The sequence below is a fragment of the Venustampulla echinocandica genome (assembly GCF_003357145.1).
Source record: "Venustampulla echinocandica strain BP 5553 chromosome Unknown scaffold_0, whole genome shotgun sequence".
Lineage (NCBI taxonomy): Eukaryota > Fungi > Ascomycota > Leotiomycetes > Helotiales > Pleuroascaceae > Venustampulla > Venustampulla echinocandica.
Genome location: NW_022474205.1, coordinates 4,521,307 through 4,541,397, shown reverse-complemented (window position 1 = coordinate 4,541,397; position 20,091 = coordinate 4,521,307). Strand labels below are relative to the sequence as shown.

The following is a 20,091-nucleotide window of genomic DNA, read 5'->3' as shown; positions in this document are numbered from 1 at the left end:
GGCACGTACCACTGACCACGTGACGGAATGCGGGGGAATGCTTGGTACGGAGGTCCAATGAGGAGCTGGGCCTTGGACTATTAGTTAGCCAACAACTCCTGTCTAATCCGCCAGCATTGGGATTCTGCTCTTTAAGCTTTGACCCCTTAGTGATGGTCTGTACTGCATAGTCTCAGCATAAATTCTTATTATTTTCCCTTTTTCACTCTTGTCACTCTTTTCACTCTTAACCTCTTCACTTAATAATCGACTTGCGGTCTGGTTCCTCATCTTGACATGCATAGGGAGTTCTCGTTAATGGAGTAGTAATTGAAAGAAGCCCTCAAGAAGTATCGGACTTCTTAACATGTACATAGTTCCTCGATTATAAAATCAACTTCCTCTGTAGCGTAAGTCGAAGCGGAGGAAAATATAGGCTCTACTACTATCAGTAACCGGAATATGATAGCAATGCGGAAACACTTTATATGATTTAGGTGTAATTAGTATGCCTAACAAGTGCATTTGTTGATTTATATGGCATGTAATGCAATGTACTATTACCCTATGTGTGTAGTGCTCCGAGTTGCCACGCTTGTATACGTAGTAGCTCAATCACTGGTCACCTAACATATTTCTGACAACCTACCTGGGTACTCTGTACTATAACATGCTTTGTAATTGGCACGCCAACTACCTAACATGAGCTTGAGAGAAGTGCACCCGGTGTCCTGGGCGACGCTTGCAGAGTACAAAGTATAAACGCCCTAAAAGGTGGGAGGGCTAAGAGGTGGGAGGACTAAGGATTAAGCCAGGAGCTAAAATGCGGGGGAAGGGATCCGCTTTAGCGCATTCGCTAGAATAATGTGGGGGACCAATGGCATCCGAAGTGGGGACCTGGGACCCCTGTTATATAGCTCACTCCCTACCCGCAGCGAGGAAATGTACTCTGAGCTTCATATCAACAGCCTTTTGTTCGGTCCTGTTCATGAGCTTATTGATACACACAGGACGGCAATATGAGCACCAAGCAAGAGATCTCGCATGTCGAGGAGACCGACTCGTTTCAGCTGGAGGATGATCCGCATCGAGCAGCCTTGGAGCTGAATCCAGAGGTCGCTGAAAGGCCTTCGTTGGTGACCACGCTCGCTGTTTTGGTAAAGCTCCCATCCATTCGAGGTCCAGGAGATGAATATACTCAGCTCATAACTCCTGCTAGTCCCTTGCCATCTCGTTCGCGGCTCCCGTCGGCATCGGCTTCACCCTAGTGGCGGCCGTCATTGTGCAAATCGGCGTGCAACTAGGAGATACATCGTCAATCACCTGGTTCGCGGGCGCCTGGTCAATTGCCTCGTCTGTCTCTTTCTCCATCGCTGGCAGTCTCAGCGACATCTTCGGCCGTCGCTACCTGATTATCGCGGGCAACGTAGTCTCTCTTGTTGGGGCGGTGAGTGCAACATGAAGATAGCCCGGTACATGCGTTAACACGTTGACTGTAGATTGTGGGAGGCACGGCAAAATCGGCCGGTATGATTATTGCCGCCCAGACGCTGTTGGGCTTTGGTTGCGGTCTGGTTTTCGTTGGTTACGCGGGCATTCCGGAGCTGCTTCCTAATAAATGGCGGTCAGTACTCAAGCGCCAGATCAGAAATCCAACCTGATGTGTTTTGACTTACCTTTCATAGTGGTTTCGGACTTGGTACAACCGAGTTCTGCATCGTGATCCCCTGGGGTGGATGCGCCGTTATCATAGCCAATCTGCTCAACAGCCACGCCAGCTGGCGATGGATCTACTACCTTGCTATCATCTACAGCGCCATTGCACTCGTAGGAACCACCGCGTTTTACTTCCCCCCGCGGCGACCGCAGCGTGATTTCGACAAGACTCGGTGGCAGCAGGTCAAAGAACTGGACTACATTGGCCTCTCGCTGTACACCGGCGGTCTGACTGCCTTCCTCGTGGGTCTTACCTGGGCCGGTACCCCAGCGCATCCGTGGTCCTCCGCATCTGTGATCGCGCCAATAGTGTTAGGCATTGCCGGCCTAGCCGCATGTTTTGCGTATGATTTTACAATGGCGAAGATGCCCTTCTTCCCACTACGGCTTTTCGCGGAGGTTCGCAAATTTACCGTCCTATTGGTTTTGGTTTTCGTCTCGGGAATGTGCTTCTACTCGATGTCGGCACTATTGCCCCAAGGCGCCTTGTACATGTACACCCACGATCCCATCGAGATCGGCATCATCTCTCTTCCAGGTGGTCTCGCCCAGGTGCTATCGGGATTCATTCTCCCCTCGCTCTCTCACCGCATCAAGCATATCAAGACCCAGATCATCGTCGCGCTCATCATCCAGACCGTCTTCATCGGCCTCTACTCTGCCGTCATCCCCGGAAACAAGCCTGCGTGGATGGCCTTTCAATTCTTCGGCCAGGGCTGCTTCCCGCTGGTCACCCTGCTCTGCTACTTGACCGCAGGGCTCCATGTGCGCCAGCGTGATCTCGGCATCGCCTCCGGGCTGATCGGTACCTTCCGCAGTGCCGGCGGCAGTGTTGGAAACGCCATCTTCAGCACAATTCTGAATGATGCGGTGAGCAAGCAACTTCCCCGGCGCGTGTCCGCTGCGGCCCTGGCGGCTGGCTACCCAGCCGATGATCTGGCCGCCCTGATTCCCGCCGTGATGCTCAATGGAGCCGGTACACCTGGCGCCTTCGCGGCCGTTCCAAATGCGACGCTCGAGGTGCAGGCCGCCACGGCTGAAGCCTTCCGGCAAGTGTATGCTTACGCTTATCGGCGTGTGTTTTGGGCCACGATTCCATTTGGCGTGTGTGCGATTGTAGCGGCATTCTTCATCCTCGATTCGAGTCGATATTTGACGAACCATGTTGCAGTTCACCTCGAGAACGAGACCGGTCCGACAGAACATCTTGAGGATGGGGAAAAGGTCGCGAATAGCACTAACTCGGATTTGGGAGGTAAAACGAGCCTAACGCCTCAGAAACAGCCCTCAGATACAGACTAGGAAGTCATGGTGTAATTTCTCGTTGGCTCGACAGTCCTGTACTACGTTAGAGTTGAAATCTGTCCGCAAGGACGTGCTCTTGTTAGGAATCTAAATGACAATATAGTAATAGTGGAATCATATTAGTTTAATGACTATATTCTCCGCATCGTAAGTTGTACATATAATGTGTGCCTGCATGAGGACCCGGATGCGAGCTATGTTCCTGATCAGCCGACTCAGTAATACTCTAGCTTAGAGGCTGAAGCTAAGAGTAATACGAGGGAGCGGAGCTGAGATTCCGTTGGAAAATCAGTACATATATGTGAAATGGAAAGTTTGAAATCAGTCGAGAGATTAAATATGGAACGAAGAGATTAACATGAAGTATAGTTGTCGTCAAAAGTAGCGACTCGGGTTAAACGAGCGTCATCCCCGAAGCGGTTGCGCTAAACCCGAAAAAGCAGTGCACTATGACGTAGGTACCTAGGTAGTTTACTTTACTAATAAGAAATCCGCTATTACCGATCGATAGAAGGAATTTGAGAACGATACAAGGGGGCTGAAATAGGATATCCAGGGAGTTACTACTAAATCGATTTCTGTCCATGTTTGCCAAGTTGGCAAGTACGAGTAGAGTATACCGACTTAAACTCTTGACTAACCTAAATTAGATTCACAACCTTACTTGAGGGTTAATCTTTATTATTCATAAACGCATCAATCACTATTATCATGATCTCCCCGCTCTAAATCGCCGAAATACACATCATAAGCAGGCCGACCAGCAGCAGAAAGAAAATCACTCCGTGACCTCAGCGGCGGCAGATCCGGCATACGCAGCCGGACCAGCTCAGTCTCGCGGCACCCACACGCCGGCGCGGCCCACATCATACGACCTACGACTCTCCCATTCTTTTCCAGCAATGCCATACCATTAGGAATCGACATACGGTACTGCAGCCCGGGTATCCGGTACGCGTTTGCGCGGTGCAGGTCAGCCGCGGACGCGTCAAACGCACCGACGCGGAACGGCACGGTGCGGTGGCAGGAAGCGCAGGTAATTGCCCACGATGTGGTTGAATTACTGGCAGTGCATGGTGTTGTAGCGGCCAAGGCTGGACGCCAGTCGACTTTCAGGCTCGTCGCTGGTGATGGTCGACAGCGATAAGGCGTTGGCAAGCCACTCTGCGCCTTCGGGGCCAGGAGCCGTACCGGCATTCTGGATTGTTAAAACGAGTGCAAAGAGCCTTTTCGACGGCATCGAGGCTGTTGGCTGTTTTGAGGGCTTCCATCATGATGTCCTGATTTGCGCCGTAGAGCCTGGTCCCGAGCGATGCGACGAAGTCGTTAAGATTTGGTCCAGTGAGCTCCAAGGTCAGCGCGGCGCGGCGCGCGAAATCCTTCATAGCGTCGCCCGTTTCGACTCCGCCATTTGCGTGTCGGGCCAGAGCAACAGTACACATCTTCTCGAGCCCCAGTGCCACCGTCTGGCGGTCGGCATCAAAGGACGGCGCCTCGATAGAATCCGGATTGCTCGTCTGCTCGCCCAACTCCTAGGTCTAGACATCGTTATAGCCGGCATTGACTGCGTAATTTCGATGGGCGCGAGGATCAGCACTTCCAAGCATGATGAGGGGATGGCTATAGTCCCCAGCCTCTATGCAGCCTCTTGCAAGTTCGGCAAGCTCCGTGAGGAAGTCGTTTCGAAACAGCATCTTTGGTCTTGCAGTAATGATCCCACTTACGGCGTAAAGGAAATCACCTTGGTCGCGACATCCTCGTTTCGAAAGCAGGGCATAGGCCATTGCGAAATTCGTCGTCCTCATCGCCTTGACTTCCCCTAGAGGCCCAAGATTCCACGGGACCAGATTTCGTCCCATCTCCACCTTGCGCTCCAGATCAAACACGCTCGGGTGCTTCTTGAGCTCCTCATCCCACACCTCCTTCAATCTTCCTAGGAAACCGGGATCGGACGGCTCGCCCAAGGCTGGTAGTCGGCGGTCATCATCCTGACGCGGCCGCTGCGCACGAATTCCATAGCGGTCCACATATGCCCAAACCACAGAGCATTGCAGACACCCGTCATGCCCTGCAGATGCTCCAAGGGCGAATTTCCATACCGAAGCTTCTGCACAAGGTCGTCACTCAGATCGTGGAAGTAGAAGAGCGTCGTGGCTGCTGAGCTGAAGATGGTGTGGATAGTGGCCAGGATGCACGTCTTGATCTCGCCGGTCCACTGTGGGACGCTGAAATAGTCATGCCACAGCTCCTCGCCGTCCTCGTCTCTTTTGTCCCGCATCAATCCTTCGTAGACGTGAATAGGCGACTCGATAGCTAGACGTCTGACGTCGGCCGGCTGTGGCGAACGGCGGTTCTGCATTTGCGCGACCCAGACTTGTGGATCCCAGACATGAGAGACACCCGTAAATGCGATATCATACTGCAACAAGCAGTCCAGGTGTCTGTCGTAAAGTATGATGTCCCTGTCGAGGTGCGTCGCGATGACGCCGCTACAGCCCAGAGACTCCAGCGATCGGCCGCCTGTCTGCCCGACTCGAAAAGTTCGAATCAGGGCGCTCTGTGTAAACTGCTTTTCGCATATCGGGCATCGTAATTTTTGAGGGTCCGGCTCGTACCATATCGTCTCGAGATCCGGGATGTTAGTGCTAGGGGCAACAGCAGCAGGTTGTTGGCTCATGGCAGCCGTTACAGAATGCGGGGCACGAAAAGGACAAGGATCTAGGGCCAGAAGTGCGGGGCGGGCCGAATGGCAGGATATATCATATAAGTACCTGTACCTTGAGATACCTTCTTAGTGGCAAGTTGTTATAGCTTATCAAATCAGCAAGCCCACGACGTAAAATTTATCTGCAGTCAGAAATAAGCCTTACGACGGTTCTAAAAATAAGTCGAACCGGGACGCCCTCACAAACTCATTCGTTGGAGTTTTCCGGCATTTGAATATTGGAGAGCGATATAATAAGGAAAATTATACCTAACTACTACACTCATTGGCTTAGAGGAAAACAACTCTCTCTTGGGCTGGTTTTTCGAGAGCGACATCGGCGGCAATGCTCTTGTAACTTGTAGTGGTATCCTCCCAATATCTCGGGGCAGTGTCAAATCCTGCGAAGTACGTAGGTACCTGGCTAGGTAGTAATTGAACTTTCGATTGCCTCACCAGCGCGACTCAAACCCCCAGCAAGGATGTAGACAGCGACATCTAGCCGAACCATTTGCTACGTTGACTTCTGATTTTTTTCTCTCCCATGTACGGCAGTAGCTACCTATTTTTTGGGCTGTATTCGGTTTGGTTGTGTAACTTTTATCGCTAATTGTCCCTACCCCTTTTTAAGCGAGGGGTAAGCTGGGAGATGATCGCAAGGTAAGTTTAGGTAGCAAAGTCGATTCTGTCGTTAAAATAACTTGATAATTGCAGTACTCCCATGGTGTTAAGGCACGGTGAATATCCCACTGCTCATTAATTGGCATTCTCTTCCCGTTTTCCGTTTAGTTTTCATTCTGTTTTTCTTTTGATCCTTTCAAGTCTTCGTCGACCTTGATGATGTTGCTTGCTCGGCTATAGTCTTCTCTAAAGAGTGATAACTATCAGTTGCATGGTAATTGGAGGTACTGTTGGTATATGTAGTTGACATTCCTCGTATTCTAAGTTCAGATTCACCTTGCTTGGTTACTTGCGTTGTGCCGATTGTCATGAAGCGTCTACATTGCATTCGACTAATATTATAAAATAGGAACATAAAACTCGAAATCGGGCTGATATTTGCAATCCTATTATACCATAATGGTATCCTGTTCAGGATCCAGGATATTGCCATTCGCTGTATAACCAGCATCCTCCAGGAGCCCAAGTCCATCCATCTCCCTCAAGGTGTACTCCACTAGGTAACTCTCGTCTACCAGCTCTTCCATCCTCTTGTAGTGTCTCTCCGTATATACTCTCAGCCCATCCAAAAGTTCCTTTAGACTCTTGTTCCCTTTCCCTCCCTTGACCTTCAGATTTGACAACCGAGATGCGGGATAGCTCTTTACCAATGTCCACAGAACCCTTTGGGCGACAGGTGCAGTTCTGGCATTAGTATTCCAATCTCTGATCCTGAGTAGTAACTTAAAGATTTGATCATCCGACAGGGATCCGAGAACTTCATCAACTGCCTTCAAGCCACAAAGACTGCCCTCTTCCGGAGAATTGGTGGTCACAACGGAAGTGAACAGAGCGAGGAGACGCGCAGGGTGGTTGAGCTGAAGTGCAAGAGTAATTGCGGAGCGATAAGACCCGGCGTGAATGTAGTTTTGAAGCTGTTGCTCCTGTTCAACAAACTCGGTCGCAGCAGCAGTAGACGCTGCCTGTGTTTGCGACGTGGTATCTTTCCAAAATGTCACGGTGGAGTCGCCACTGCCCGAGACAATCATATTCGTGGTAGGATGTACTGTCAGAGCCCACACGCGATCCTCATGATTATCCAAAGTAGTCGCTGATTCGCCAGTATTCGCATCCCACACCTTCACGAGTCCATCACCGCCAGCACTTGCGACGAGCACATGCTTTCGCCCATGTTCTTCCGTTTTAGGGGGATTAAGCCACGCGACTTTCAAAACACTATTTGTGTGCCCTTCGAAGGTCCTCAGGCAGCTGTAATCAGAAAGGTTCCAGATCTTCACAGTTTTATCACCGCTACCAGTAAGAATAAGGCCTTTTCCAGCCGCTGGCCCACTTTCGCCCACGATATTGGGCGTGCCATTTGGAGCGAATTTGACTGACCATACGCCGCGCCGGTGTCCACGGAGGACTCCTTGCACTTCGCCTTCCTCTACGGACCAGATCTTCACAGTACGGTCTTGGGAAGCTGAGGCAAATAATTGTGAGTTGTGATTGATGTCTATGGCGTTGATATCCTTGTCGTGTGCCTTTCTTGTGTATAATGCTCTTGGTGCCTTTCGAGCAGACTTAAGAGCTTCCTTAGAAGGTATATCCCATCGTTTTATTGTTCGGTCTTGAGACCCAGTGAGGAGATACTTTGGTGGGTTGTTCAGAGGTGACTTGAATGCGAGAGATGATTCTGGAGGAGCTGTATGCGGCAGCCCAATTGCACCAAGGGATTCTGCGTGGCCGGTAAACGTTGCGTAGCATTCAAAGGATGAGTTTTCAGGATCAATTCGCCATAATCGGGCAGTATTGTCCTTGGCACCTGTTGCAATCCAGTGTCCTGACCAATCAATATCCAGGCAAATAACTATATCATCGTGCCCCTTCAGTTGAGCAACATCCGCTCCGAAATACATAGAGTCATTTTCGGATTGAGCTAGAGATATGATTCTGATCTCTTCTGAGTTTGTGGCTAGAGCCAAAAGCGACCGATCTGGGAGAAGGTATCCCAAGTCAATAATTTCGTCATGGGTCCCTGATATCCGTTTCATTTCTTCTAGCGGAGGAATTGTATCAGAGTCCCCAACCCCTTCTAAGGAGGACGTGGAATGGAGGACCATGGTGTGGTCCGATCGTATGGATAAAATGAATGGGGATCCAGGAAGGAGGATGCTGTCAACAATTGACTCTATCTCTGTCTTCGGTTGCTGCGGCTGTGTGACTTCTCGGCCATTACCAGTCTGCCATATTCGAATGTTTCCATTTATGCCGCCAGTATACGTCAATTGGCCTTGCCCAATGAATCCAGCCGTTTCAATTTCCTCGAGAACCGGGACTACTTTGCGGACTTTCCAGGTTCTCGCATCCCACCACATGATTGTCTTGTCTCTGCTAGCAGTGAGGAGTGCGTTTTCTTCCGACGAGTAATCCAATGCACGAATGTCGGAAACGTGCGAATCTAGGGTCGAGATACAAGAACGCTTGTATAAATCCCAAATGCGAACCTTGCCATCTTGGCTCCCGGAAGCAAGCCGAAATCCTCGTCCGGAATCATTTTGCATATCTTCCTCTGGGTTGACATTATTTTGCCCAGACTTTTTGCGGTTTCTTGCCGAGATACCCATTGCCTCATCCCTTTGATTTGCAACCAATTCGAAGAAATGCAGGGCGGAGACGAGCACGTTGGAAGTCCGAAATGTATGCGTCACATATCCGCCTTCAATATCCCAAACTTTCACCGTTCCATCCGCTCCGCCCGTCGCCAGAAGCGTACTTGTTTGATCGACAGCGAGCACGACAACAGGAGTGGAATGGGGTTTTAAAGTTCGTAGAAGTTCGTAGTTGATTTCTAAAGTCGCGGATGGGGAAGGTCTCAGCGTGTATATGCGCATGGAAAGTGATCTCGAACATATTATTAAGTGAGATGCAGATGGCGTTACTAGAAACAGGCAAAAGGTTAGCAGTGCCCAAATATAGTGCGGAAGTAGGATGTATATATCTACATACATGTAAGGGTTGAGATCAGCTCGCCGTCCTAGATTTTGCGACTGTCAGTGTAGGTTCCCAATGAAATGGTCATCAAGTTGAGGAAAAGTGCCCATACCCCGTCAATCCTCGCCAGTTGCCTCCCCGTATTCAAATCAGTCAATAAGGCATCTTCGCCCAGTGTGGTAGCTAGAATGCGCCCGCTATGATCGAGTGCAACACTACCACCTGTATAGATGGGCTGGATGGTGTTCTCCACCTCGAAGGTTGTCTGGTACGGGGCTTTGTTGGCCATTGTCGGGAGATCGGCCGGTTACAGATGCTCTAATTTAAACAGCACCCCAATATTCTGGTGTGGCTATGGTCTAGAATATTATTTCGCATTTGTCGCAGTGTTGAAGCTCGGCTGCCGTTCTTCCTCGCCAGAAAAAAGATTTTGGATGCGATTAAGTCTGAATATTCGATAAGCCACATCGGGGTTAGCGCCCTGGTTCTGCCGCTGGTCACCGATTATAGGCTCACGTGACTATTCGATTTCCCGCTTCAGACGATTCCTAATTCTACCTCCAGCTCTGTCTTTAATTCCCATTTTCCTCATTGCCCCTAATTTAATACCAACATGACTGGCATCATCTCGGTATCTTGACACCAGATTTGCTCACATCTATTGTTAGTTGGAGACGCAGGAATATAAGTAGCGGATAGCAAGCGTGTTTCCACAGCGACAGAGGCGACTAGATATGAGCGCAAACACCGTTAGACATATAAAGCAGTAGCATCCACGTCGCTAGCCGAAATGGGACGACTTGAATCCTTGACTGCTCTGGCTCTTGTACGTATGCGTCATTTGGGTGTTTTCCATGCATTTATTTTTGCCCGTTGTCCAGTCTCCATATTTTATTTTTGTTTGTGGTTATGAAACGTCCGAACTCCAATTTTGGGCGTCACCGATAATAATGTCGAGATACAGGGTCGAGGGCCATATGAGGATGAAGTTGTCGGATTCTCAGGCGATGAAGCTCGCCCGAACGGCCAGCAATACAATGGGCATGGCCATCCGCGAAATCCCGAAACCAAACGGCGAGAGCGTGAACACGTGCGGGCCGCGAATGAGGTGATGCAGGTGACGGGTGTTGTAGAGGACTTGGTCGCCGCGAAAACCAAGGCGAGTGAATACCTTCTCAGCAGGAGTAGAGACACCATAACCGGCCTACGCTTGATGGAGGCTGGACGTGCCGTACTCGTCGGAGGGGTTTGGGGGGTGCTAGGTCTACGACGGCGCATCTTAGTGAGTCGTTACGTTCTTTCTCTCCAGCATCGTACAGAAGCCTACTTCGGGTCAGCAGGACTTACCGTCAATAGCTCTACCAGCCATATGCGAAATTCGGACTCCTACAAATTTTACGGTATGAAAAGGCGAGATATGGGCTCCTACATGTGATCGGAGCCGGACTTCCCGCAGTTTTGGCCTATCATGCCGCAGATTGGGTTGCATTTTTCTTTGAGACCGTTCTAGATGCATATTGGGAGGAGGAAAATGAAGATGGCCTGTCCCTACTAACATTGACACCGGCGCAGAAACGGGTTAGATTCGCTCTACAAATGCTGTACGTTTCATCCGTAGATGCCATGCAAATTATATTCCTTTCCACTGCTAACAGAATGTAAAGGCTAGACATCGGCTTCTCCTACATTACTTTGCACTTCCGGATGTTCGCCATTCTACAGCAGCTCGCCCTGGTCCCATCTTCTCACATCCTACCCACCCGCCGATCTTTTATTCCCTTTTCGGCCTCTTCACCACTCCAACTCCCTCTATCGAGGCCAACTTCATTAATCTCATGGGTGACAGCGATAGTTCGATCGGCATCCCCGATGTTCATGATTTTGCTCCACGGCAAGGTGAAATACCTTGTCTCGCGGGATCTCTACCACTACATCTATAGATTACTACCCCGCCCAACAGGGGACAGCATGTTCGCCGGTATGTCGGTTTCAGCCCCGACCGCCGAGTACGATACGCCAGACCGACACCCAGAGGAAAGATCAAGCTACCGCGCGGAAGATGAACCTACACTACGAGCACTTGAAGGACTTCCAGCGTTGGAACAAATGGAGCCTCACTCTCGTCCAAACGAAAGAGACTCAGATTCTAGTATTGGGGAAGATGCCGAGATCACACATGCCACACTCATTAGTTTTGATGTCGAGGCAACTGAGGCCGTGGACACTCCCCTCGGACCCCTTGGGACTTGGTCAGCAGAATTACGCAGTGCTAATGAACCCAGGCAATCAGATGAGCCCAGGTACCGTGTCACGGGACTGACAATGCTACCGCCAATTCTAGCGACGGAGGGATTGCGAGAGATTGCTGCGGGCCTTCTCGTGATGCCCTTTGAGGCTCTGATGGTAAGGGTGATCGGGCGGGCGTACCGGGCGAGTGCTGGTGTAGACGTGGAAGATATTTATTCAATAACGTCTAGCGTTTCGGGACTTGGCATCACTGGGTTTGGAAATCTCGTCGCCATGTTTGCTCTTCAATTGGGTGTTACTGGCATCGTTTGGGCGGGATTTACTATTGGATCCCAGTTGTGGGCCTCAAGATCACATACGAACGATGATCGAGGCGTGGTTGAGATATGACACAACAAGTCTTGGGTTTTAAACAAGAATGAAAAGTCGGCAATCGCGGGTAATACTGCTCCACGTAGCTGTTCTCTGCAAAGGTCATGCTCGCCATGTCGTAGCGTTGGTTATTTGAGGGCTGTCATGACGCCAGAAGCAGTACGTACTTGGATGTCATTACGGCCTAGAGCTAGAATCTCAGCTACAAATCGAGAATTCGAATGTGCAAATGACCTGGGAAGGGGGGGAGGGAGAAGTACCGCAAAACATTGGCTCGAATCTGGAGAAGAATGGAATTGTTATATTTCCCATGAGAGGACCCAAAAGCTCTGTATCATACTCTGGGTTAATACCAAACGACATGCTAACACCGCCACTGATGATACATCCAGCTCCAATGGTGAAGTCAAAGAGGTGTTCGTTACAGAAAAATGCAAAATTTTAGCCGCACGCGCTATCTTCTAACGCAAATACTGTGAACGAATGCTATTCTGCATTATGAGCTGCGAAAGTAGCGATGTTTATTCACACGCTGCTGTTGCTCTTGCTCCTTAGCCTTCGATGCCATTCCATGCTTGGCACTTCTTGCCTTGGGTAGTCCGAGCCGTGGAGGGTCTTCTAGCTAGTAGGGAGCACCCTTAGGGGCACCACTACTCTGAAACGAAACGAAAAGGGGGGTCGGTCACACGATGAGCATGCCAGAATTACAACTTATGCATGGTTTTCACCTATTTTAGCTACGCTAAACAGATGAACTATCGTATTGCATGGTGTTCATATTTGATAGGACGTATTTCAGGACCTTCCGTATGGCCACCTCCATTCCCCGTCCCGGGCATTACTCCCCACCTCCCCTTCCCCAAAAGTGTGGCATATAGTTAGCACTACCTACCATGAGTATTCAAATCATGTACCAGTTTGGGAACTTTCAATGTCCAATACAGTCAATAGAGAGGTAAAACAATCCGTTTATCCAGCAGAGCACTATCCTTGGCCACATTTATAGGCATACATGCAGGGTTTTTATTAACCAGAGCGAAAAGCACAGGTTTCGCTAGTGTAGAGGAGCTAGGAAAAATTATAGATAAAAACAACTAAATAACCGCAGCTAAGGTATAGGGATCAATTGAGCGGTGGACGTGGTATAGGCTTATGGTCATGTAGTCGAATAACTTGAACCGGAGCTTGACTTGCACACGGACTTCCTTCCTGTAAACAATCATCCCTCCCAAGCCTTAGTCCCCATCATTTGGGCTTTTGGATTTTCACTATTTTTTTAGACGGCTCCTCATAAGTGATGGCAATGTCCGTAGTCTTCTTCACTGCACTAACATCATGTAGAATGAATTCCTCATCGCTGGCATTGTGTAGCTGTGTGTGGGGATTGTTGGTAGAAAAGATATGTTTCGTCATAGCGCCCTTCCGCGGAAAGGTTTCCGTGAACTGGCTAGGATGAGAAGCATTTTGGCTTCTCATCGACGGGAAGACCATGGTGACCGCGGCCTTTAAGACTGGTAGACATGCACATATAATGCCCACGTCGATTTCAATGAAGAGCCAACTACTAGAGGTAGCTTGGGAGTCTGGATAAAATTAGCGGTGTCTTTAACCAAGGAGTAAGTAGCCATACACAAAGTATCTTTAGCAGTCATTGCAGGCGCGAGAGCGATGATTCGAACAAGGGTACAAGCAACGACACTGTATAGTTAACTTCCTGTGTATCTAATATGAACTGTGCCATCTTACAAAAAGCCTAGGCCAAATAGGACGAAGAGACCAATCTTCTGGAACAGGGGAAGTTGAAGACGTCGAAGTTGGTAGACTGGCAACAGGATAATCGCCAAATCGGTGATTATGGCCAACACGTTAGTACTGAGCCACAGGGACGTGACTGGAAGGCATTTGCCGGGAATAGCTTTATTCCAACTTCTCGCAATAGGCCTATAAAAAAAGAGCGGTTATTATGTCTTCTAGGTGAATGGTACACGGACGGATACCGGTACTTAATAGAGGGCAGGGAACTTACTGGCATTGTAGTATCGACGCAACCATTGTTCCCAAAGAGTATCCCACAGTAGTGAGGCCAACCGAGTAGGTTAATATTTTGAAAGTCCGGGTTTGAAATATTCGCAGATAGAAGAACAATATGCTGATTTTGGTGAAGCATGAAGCTGCTTTGTACAGTAATTGTTGGGCATACATGTACTAGCTATCTCAGTAACAGTTGCCTGTGGCCTAGAGCAGTCTCACCTTGAATGTGATCATGACGTGCTTCGGGTCCACTTCCTAGCAATTATTAGCCCTGGAAGAATGAACGTGTTGAACACGACCTACATGTGTAGACAGAGCGAGTCCATTTTTGACTGCTCCGTTGAATGCTGCGGTTAGACCGATCGCAAGAACCTGTCCTAAATTAGGTATGTACTACAGTGACAGCGATACTACTTACCATGGAAAGGATAATCATCCAGTCATCCCAGCCTGGTTTCCTTTTCATGAAGTGGCGGGTTACAAGGCGTGCGACGACGAAGGCAAACGCCAGGCAGATGAAGGCGATCGATAGATTGGAGAATTTCTGTCCGCGACGGTTGGCAGGTAGAGGAGGATATTGGGCATCACGAAGCGCGAGTGTAAGATCCATTGTGCAATGCAAGATAATGCGCGGCTACAACCATGGCGACAATATAAATTTGCATAAAGTAAAGTACTGTAGAAGGATGATAAGCTTTTATAATCTCTTGTGCTAGAGCAGCCCTACTGTTACTTAGCAAAAGGTTCGGAAACCGGATCCCGGTGGCTGGAATTGTGACGAAACAGCGGTTGTGCAGCGGGCTTTTTTGGTTTTAAAATCTTGCCAAGGAGATACCCCATACCCCACGAACTGCACAGATGGCGTGAACTCGGACCTTCTGCACAATGCGGAGAGGCCAAGGGGGAGAGGCCTGAGCTCCCGCAGATCCATGATCGACCTGGCTAGCTTCAAGAAACTTGGAAAGATCGCTTCTATGTATACCAGACGCGCTGGCGCTCTGACTTTCCCATGGCCTACATTCGTCCTCATTGGGCCTGGCCTGATACAGACAGGTAGGTCAAGTTACGCCAGTCCTTGTTTTCTCGGCGGCGGACAAAGCTGAGCTATTCGTAAACGGGCAGTCGGCGGGCAGGTCGAAGAGGGCTGGCTCCACTAACCGCCTCCGATAGGATTCGGTTATCTATCACGCTCGGCGACCTAGTATAGTCGTAGAAAAGGAGATAATAAAATAATATAATTATAGAAACCAATAAACAGCTTGCACTGAAATATAAGTTTTTATAAATCAGTACAACTATATTATAATATAGATTTAACCTATAGATATTAAACCTATAGATTGTATATAAGCATTACGCAAAAAAGAAATTATAAAAAGAAATCCCATAAGTCAAATATATTTGAAGGATCAAAAGGCTCAACAGACTCTAACGAATCTAAAGGTTCTAACGGTTCAAAGACTTCCCCTGTAACATTGTCTGAAGAAGACACTCAGAAAATAGTTAGCAGTACTAGTATAGTTAGTAGTACTAGTAAAGTAGAGAGTATATCAGTTAATTCTAATAACAAGTTATTTTCCCGGGTACTGTTTATAGAACTCAAGACAGCTACTTAGCTTGAAATTGTATTATGATTCTCGGGGCCTGATTAAAAAATACCGTGAAGGAGAGTCAAAAACCTTCGGTATTCGATTTCGCTTTAGATCTATTATAAATCCTCAAAGAGTCGCTCCTCGAGTTCTCCAGTCTGATTTCCCAACTTCAAGATATCCTCTTTGTTCAGAAGCCCTTGTTCCGAAATATGAACATCGATTAATTTCTCCGGCACCCATTCAAAATATGCATTTTTAATCTCCACCACCCAGCCCTCTTTGCGCTTGTTCTTGATTCCTGCAGCACCACTCCTTGGCCAACTTCCAATCACCTCTTCCTCATCATTAAATTCAACCTTGTGGTGGTCAGCCTCAAAACTCGAGCCGACGATCTTGTCCGTCTCATAGACTGCTACTACTTTGCATTCTGGATTTAAAGATTTGGCTAGAGCTGCCGCAGCCAGGCTGCCGATTTTATTGGAAACAGACCCGTTTGGAAGGACTTTATCGCCGCCAAATATGAGGTATTGTGCGTCCTGAATAACTGATGCGATGCTTGCATCCGAGAAAATTTCGACTTTCAGGAAGGGTTGGATCTCGGAATCTTGATTAAATGATGACAGCAAGGTGTTGATGAGTGCCACACCTTCGAATTTTGGGCGCGATTCCAAGACCAAGAGTTTGATATCGACCCCGTTTTTAGCAGAATTCCGAATCAAGCTTGATAGAGAGCGTGTGATTGTTCCCGAGGCTGAGAGGGTCACGATATTTATCGATGGCTTTGAATTTCCGCCTTCCTCCGCTTTTAAATCCTGCTCCACAAATTGCACAAACTTTTGGGCGAGTGAATCGAGACGATGCTGCATGGTGGTAATCCTTGACTCGATAGCTGATTCCACGGTGCTCTTGAGCTTTGATAGCGGCACCTTGTCAGCACCTTCAGCCCCATTGACGGAAAGCTCCTTTGCGCTCGCATCTAATGCTTTGAAGAGCGCAGCCTCGATAGAAGCACCCATGCTCGGCCTTCCGTTTTTTGCCAAGTGCCACGCCCGCCACCTCACCTCCCTCCAGAACTCATCCGACCTTTTGAGTTGCGAAAGCTCATCTCCTTTCACCATCTCAAGTAACAGATCCAATGCCTTCAGGGCAAGTCCTTGAGCTCCACTTTCGTGGTCGTCCTTCAAAACAGCCAATGCCCTCTCCGTCTCTGTGCTCACCGTCACCCTCCCAAGACCAAGCTCCAATTGAGGTACATGATCATAACTTTCCAAGTCCTCTGGCTTGATGAAGCGGTATTCGGTATGCTCCCAATCGAATTTAATGGACTTGGCTCCTGTTTTTAGCTCCCATGCAAATGGATGGATTGTCCATTCTGTCTTGAGCCCTTCGTCGGTGAGACGAAACGGCTTGCCACGGCGCAGAAGTGAGATATCTTCATCAGATAATGTGGTCTCTTCTAAAATTTCACGTTTTGCGGCGCTTTCGGGACTCTTATCCTTCGGATCGATGGAGCCGGAGCAGACCGCCCACTTGCCCCTGTGACATGTGATTATTAGCTAGATTTCATCTTCAATAGTCAACTGGTCCCAAATCCAAGACTCAAGAGAACCAATTTAAGACTTACCGGTAGGTTGAAACATCCTGGCTGCGCTTAAAGAGCGCAAATTTGAAACCCTCGGACGACAGAGGATGAGTACAAATATATGAAGATACAACTGAACGCTGGCGCAGATTTGAAGACATTTGTCGTTGGAATGTTCGAACGTGGGAACAGTGGATAATTTGGGTCAATCCAGCAGGGAGTTTTGGCATGACTTTTATATGGAATAATAATTGAACGATGATGTTTAGGGATTATTAAACGGCATGTCGTCAGTCCTATCGGGTTGCACCAGGTGTATTGGGTTAGTAAGCATGCCGCTCTTGGCCTCCTCATCCACACCAGCCAACGCTCGACCATATTCTAAAACGTAGATCGCGTCGGACCATTAGCTAAATTCTATATACGGATCCAACCAGCTAGGGTAATTTGAAATGCGCTCTTGGAAATTGGCGGGGCTCTGGGCACTGGAGCCCAATGCAAAAATAAACCCCCATCACGATCACGCAAGCCGTTCACACTTTATGCAGAGAACTTTGTTACTATCCGACTAAGTAATAGGTAGACGAATCTACTCTCCCTGGGTATCGCTTTATCTATAAACCCCTCTCAAGAGACGCCATGGTTAAACAACAAACACCCAAACACCATTTCTTGCGGTATTGATTTAGCACCAGCGTACGCTTCCCCTCTTCCAGCCCAACACCTCCTCAATGTCCTCATAAACCTCTGACAAGTAGTTCACATTTGTAATACTCGAGTTCGCATCCATCTTCAATCCACTCCCGGAAATCATTGCTACAGGATGAAATCCTCCGTCAAAAATCATAGCGCCAGCATCTCCTTGCTTCGTTCCCGCCAACCTATGTGAACTCTTGAGGTCCAAAGCCACGAGACAGACCTGGCTGATAGTCCTATCACTCTCATTGGTCGGTTTCAAGATCGATTCGATATCGTTTACCTTGCTAGCGACCCATTTCTGCGTTGTCCGAGAGGGTTGCTTGAAGACTATGTCGGAGGCTAGAAGCGGCCCCTGATGAAGAGTTCGGTGGGTAGGAAAAATTTCTTCCCAGTGCCAATCCACCCTGATGAGATTTTCGGTGGAGAAGCAACTTCGTGCGGATGGGTCTTTGAAGCCGGAGCCGTGGTCGAATTCGGTACTGTGGAAATGCTGGACAAGGAGGGTTAGTGATGATAAGACGATTGGAAAGGGAAACGGACGGGGTCCAAACCTGGTTGAGAAATTTGAGCCTGATTGCCCGGGCTGGATCAATTGAGACTAGAAGCCAGTCAGGAGCAATAGTCTTTGTACTAGATGCAGCATATACAGGACCAAGCTCGATCTTGTACTTCTCGGCAGCCCTCTGAGCTCCCAACCAAAACAGCTCTACATAGTTTGAAGGAGCAATGACGGAAACGATTTTATTTACGATCGAGCCAAAGGTTGTTGACGGCTTTTTCTTCGTCTCCAGATCCTTGGTCTCTTGATTAAGTCGTTGGACCCTCATTGCAATTGCATGCTTCGTTTCCATATGGTCGCCAGGTTGGGGAGAGGACACTGTGATTGTCTGGCCCTTTGCAAGTCCCCCCTCACCAATATTGCCTTTCTGATCACCGACATGGCGGCAAGTCAGAGCAAAGAGCTCAGATTTGCCGGAGGGCAACCGATGCTTGACATATCCGGTCAATGTTCCCACGAATCCATCAATGCCGATTGAAGAGCCCGGAAGAGGAAGGCGTCCGTTGCCGTCATGGTAGAGGCGGGCATAGTTCATAGATTGGTCGACGCATCGTTCAGCTGGACCAGAAGCACTACACACCTTCCCAACACTACTACCCGGAAATACGTAGCGGCCGCAGACATCAACATAGACCCTAGAGTATGGCTGGTTAGGGAAGAGTGAACAAGAGCGGGGCAGCTGTTTCTGCTTACTTTTCTTCGCCATCCCAGTACATCATAATCAGCTTGCCCAGGTCATCAACCAAATCGCTTGCTAAGCTATCAGGAAACTCGTTGATATCGTCAATTTTAAGATAAACGATGAGCTGGAGCACGATAGGACATTTCTCCTTGTCTGCGCTTGGGCTGGCAAATCCGAGACGCACGACGTGGAGAATCCAGGTGGTTTTACCCTTAGGGAGGTGTGTCTCAGTGCTACGGAGAACTGCTGCACGTAGGCCCTCGTACCAGCACTTGGTGAACTCTGGATTATCAGAAACAAAAGTGAACTTTGTCGGCGCATCGCCGAACAAATTGGGTTGACCGAGAACGTATGGGTTGTTGCTGGCTAGCACCGCCATGGGCATGCCGTAGAGTGGTCGCTCGGACATTGGAATGGTGTGTATCATGCTGATGTCGATGATTCTAATGCTTGTTGTGCTGGTTTGGTAGTTGTCGTGGAGAAAGAAAGTGTAAATTACTCTCTGTACGCGATCTTTGTGGGAGCTTGAATTACTGCCATTGCTATCCGCCTTCACTTGAATAGCCGAGATCAATCAATACTAACCGGCGTGGTATGCATAATCACAAGGTGGTTATAAACTCCATACCGCGGTCCTAATGATCTCCTCCACGTCTTGGGAGGGGGATAGAACAACGGAGCAGACACAGGTTTTTAGTGCAAAGCCACACCACCCCTATCGCATATGATGGGACAAGGACCGTTAGATAGGACATTCTAGTTTGTTCTTCAACGACTTGTGAGATCTGTTTTAGAGATTCGATCTTAGCAATTTCAGATCACAGGCCATAGAGGTGATAAGGGAAGTGCTAGGAGTTGATCATTCAGAGGAAAGAGAAAGCAAAATTGGGAAAACCTACTGGCAGTGAATATTATTCAAATTAAGGGAGGAGATCAAGACCTAGCCCACGGGGCATATGAAAATAGCAG

At 48.7% G+C, this 20,091-nt stretch overlaps 7 protein-coding genes across 7 annotated transcripts; 2 read left to right on the top strand and 5 right to left on the bottom strand.

Moving 5' to 3' along the window:
- Positions 1-998: 998 nt before the first annotated feature.
- BP5553_01413 (uncharacterized protein) lies at positions 999-2,997 on the top strand (the record flags this gene model as incomplete). Its single annotated transcript, XM_032010036.1, has 4 exons — positions 999-1,136; positions 1,199-1,426; positions 1,479-1,603; positions 1,665-2,997. The coding sequence occupies 4 exons, from the start codon at positions 999-1,001 to the stop codon at positions 2,995-2,997; spliced, it is 1,824 nt and encodes a 607-aa protein (XP_031874090.1).
- Positions 2,998-4,112: 1,115 nt separating this feature from the next.
- BP5553_01412 (uncharacterized protein) lies at positions 4,113-5,677 on the bottom strand (the record flags this gene model as incomplete). Its single annotated transcript, XM_032010035.1, has 3 exons — positions 4,113-4,532; positions 4,566-5,000; positions 5,057-5,677. 3 exons carry the CDS (start codon positions 5,675-5,677, stop codon positions 4,113-4,115), a joined length of 1,476 nt encoding a protein of 491 aa, XP_031874089.1.
- A 1,097-nt stretch (positions 5,678-6,774) lies between these two features.
- On the bottom strand, positions 6,775-9,647 carry BP5553_01411 (WD40 repeat-like protein; the record flags this gene model as incomplete). The annotated part of the gene is made up of 3 exons (XM_032010034.1): positions 6,775-9,305; positions 9,374-9,401; positions 9,471-9,647. 3 exons carry the CDS (start codon positions 9,645-9,647, stop codon positions 6,775-6,777), a joined length of 2,736 nt encoding a protein of 911 aa, XP_031874088.1.
- Positions 9,648-10,148: 501 nt separating this feature from the next.
- On the top strand, positions 10,149-11,995 carry BP5553_01410 (uncharacterized protein; the record flags this gene model as incomplete). The annotated part of the gene is made up of 5 exons (XM_032010033.1): positions 10,149-10,184; positions 10,323-10,640; positions 10,715-10,959; positions 11,028-11,254; positions 11,319-11,995. The coding sequence occupies 5 exons, from the start codon at positions 10,149-10,151 to the stop codon at positions 11,993-11,995; spliced, it is 1,503 nt and encodes a 500-aa protein (XP_031874087.1).
- Positions 11,996-13,222: 1,227 nt separating this feature from the next.
- On the bottom strand, positions 13,223-14,618 carry BP5553_01409 (uncharacterized protein; the record flags this gene model as incomplete). Its single annotated transcript, XM_032010032.1, has 7 exons — positions 13,223-13,560; positions 13,608-13,675; positions 13,724-13,918; positions 14,004-14,182; positions 14,228-14,263; positions 14,312-14,380; positions 14,427-14,618. The coding sequence occupies 7 exons, from the start codon at positions 14,616-14,618 to the stop codon at positions 13,223-13,225; spliced, it is 1,077 nt and encodes a 358-aa protein (XP_031874086.1).
- Positions 14,619-15,716: 1,098 nt separating this feature from the next.
- On the bottom strand, positions 15,717-17,343 carry BP5553_01408 (Nagb transferase-like protein; the record flags this gene model as incomplete). The annotated part of the gene is made up of 2 exons (XM_032010031.1): positions 15,717-17,136; positions 17,225-17,343. The coding sequence occupies 2 exons, from the start codon at positions 17,341-17,343 to the stop codon at positions 15,717-15,719; spliced, it is 1,539 nt and encodes a 512-aa protein (XP_031874085.1).
- A 524-nt stretch (positions 17,344-17,867) lies between these two features.
- BP5553_01407 (uncharacterized protein) lies at positions 17,868-19,531 on the bottom strand (the record flags this gene model as incomplete). The annotated part of the gene is made up of 3 exons (XM_032010030.1): positions 17,868-18,371; positions 18,433-19,075; positions 19,134-19,531. 3 exons carry the CDS (start codon positions 19,529-19,531, stop codon positions 17,868-17,870), a joined length of 1,545 nt encoding a protein of 514 aa, XP_031874084.1.
- Positions 19,532-20,091: the final 560 nt, after the last annotated feature.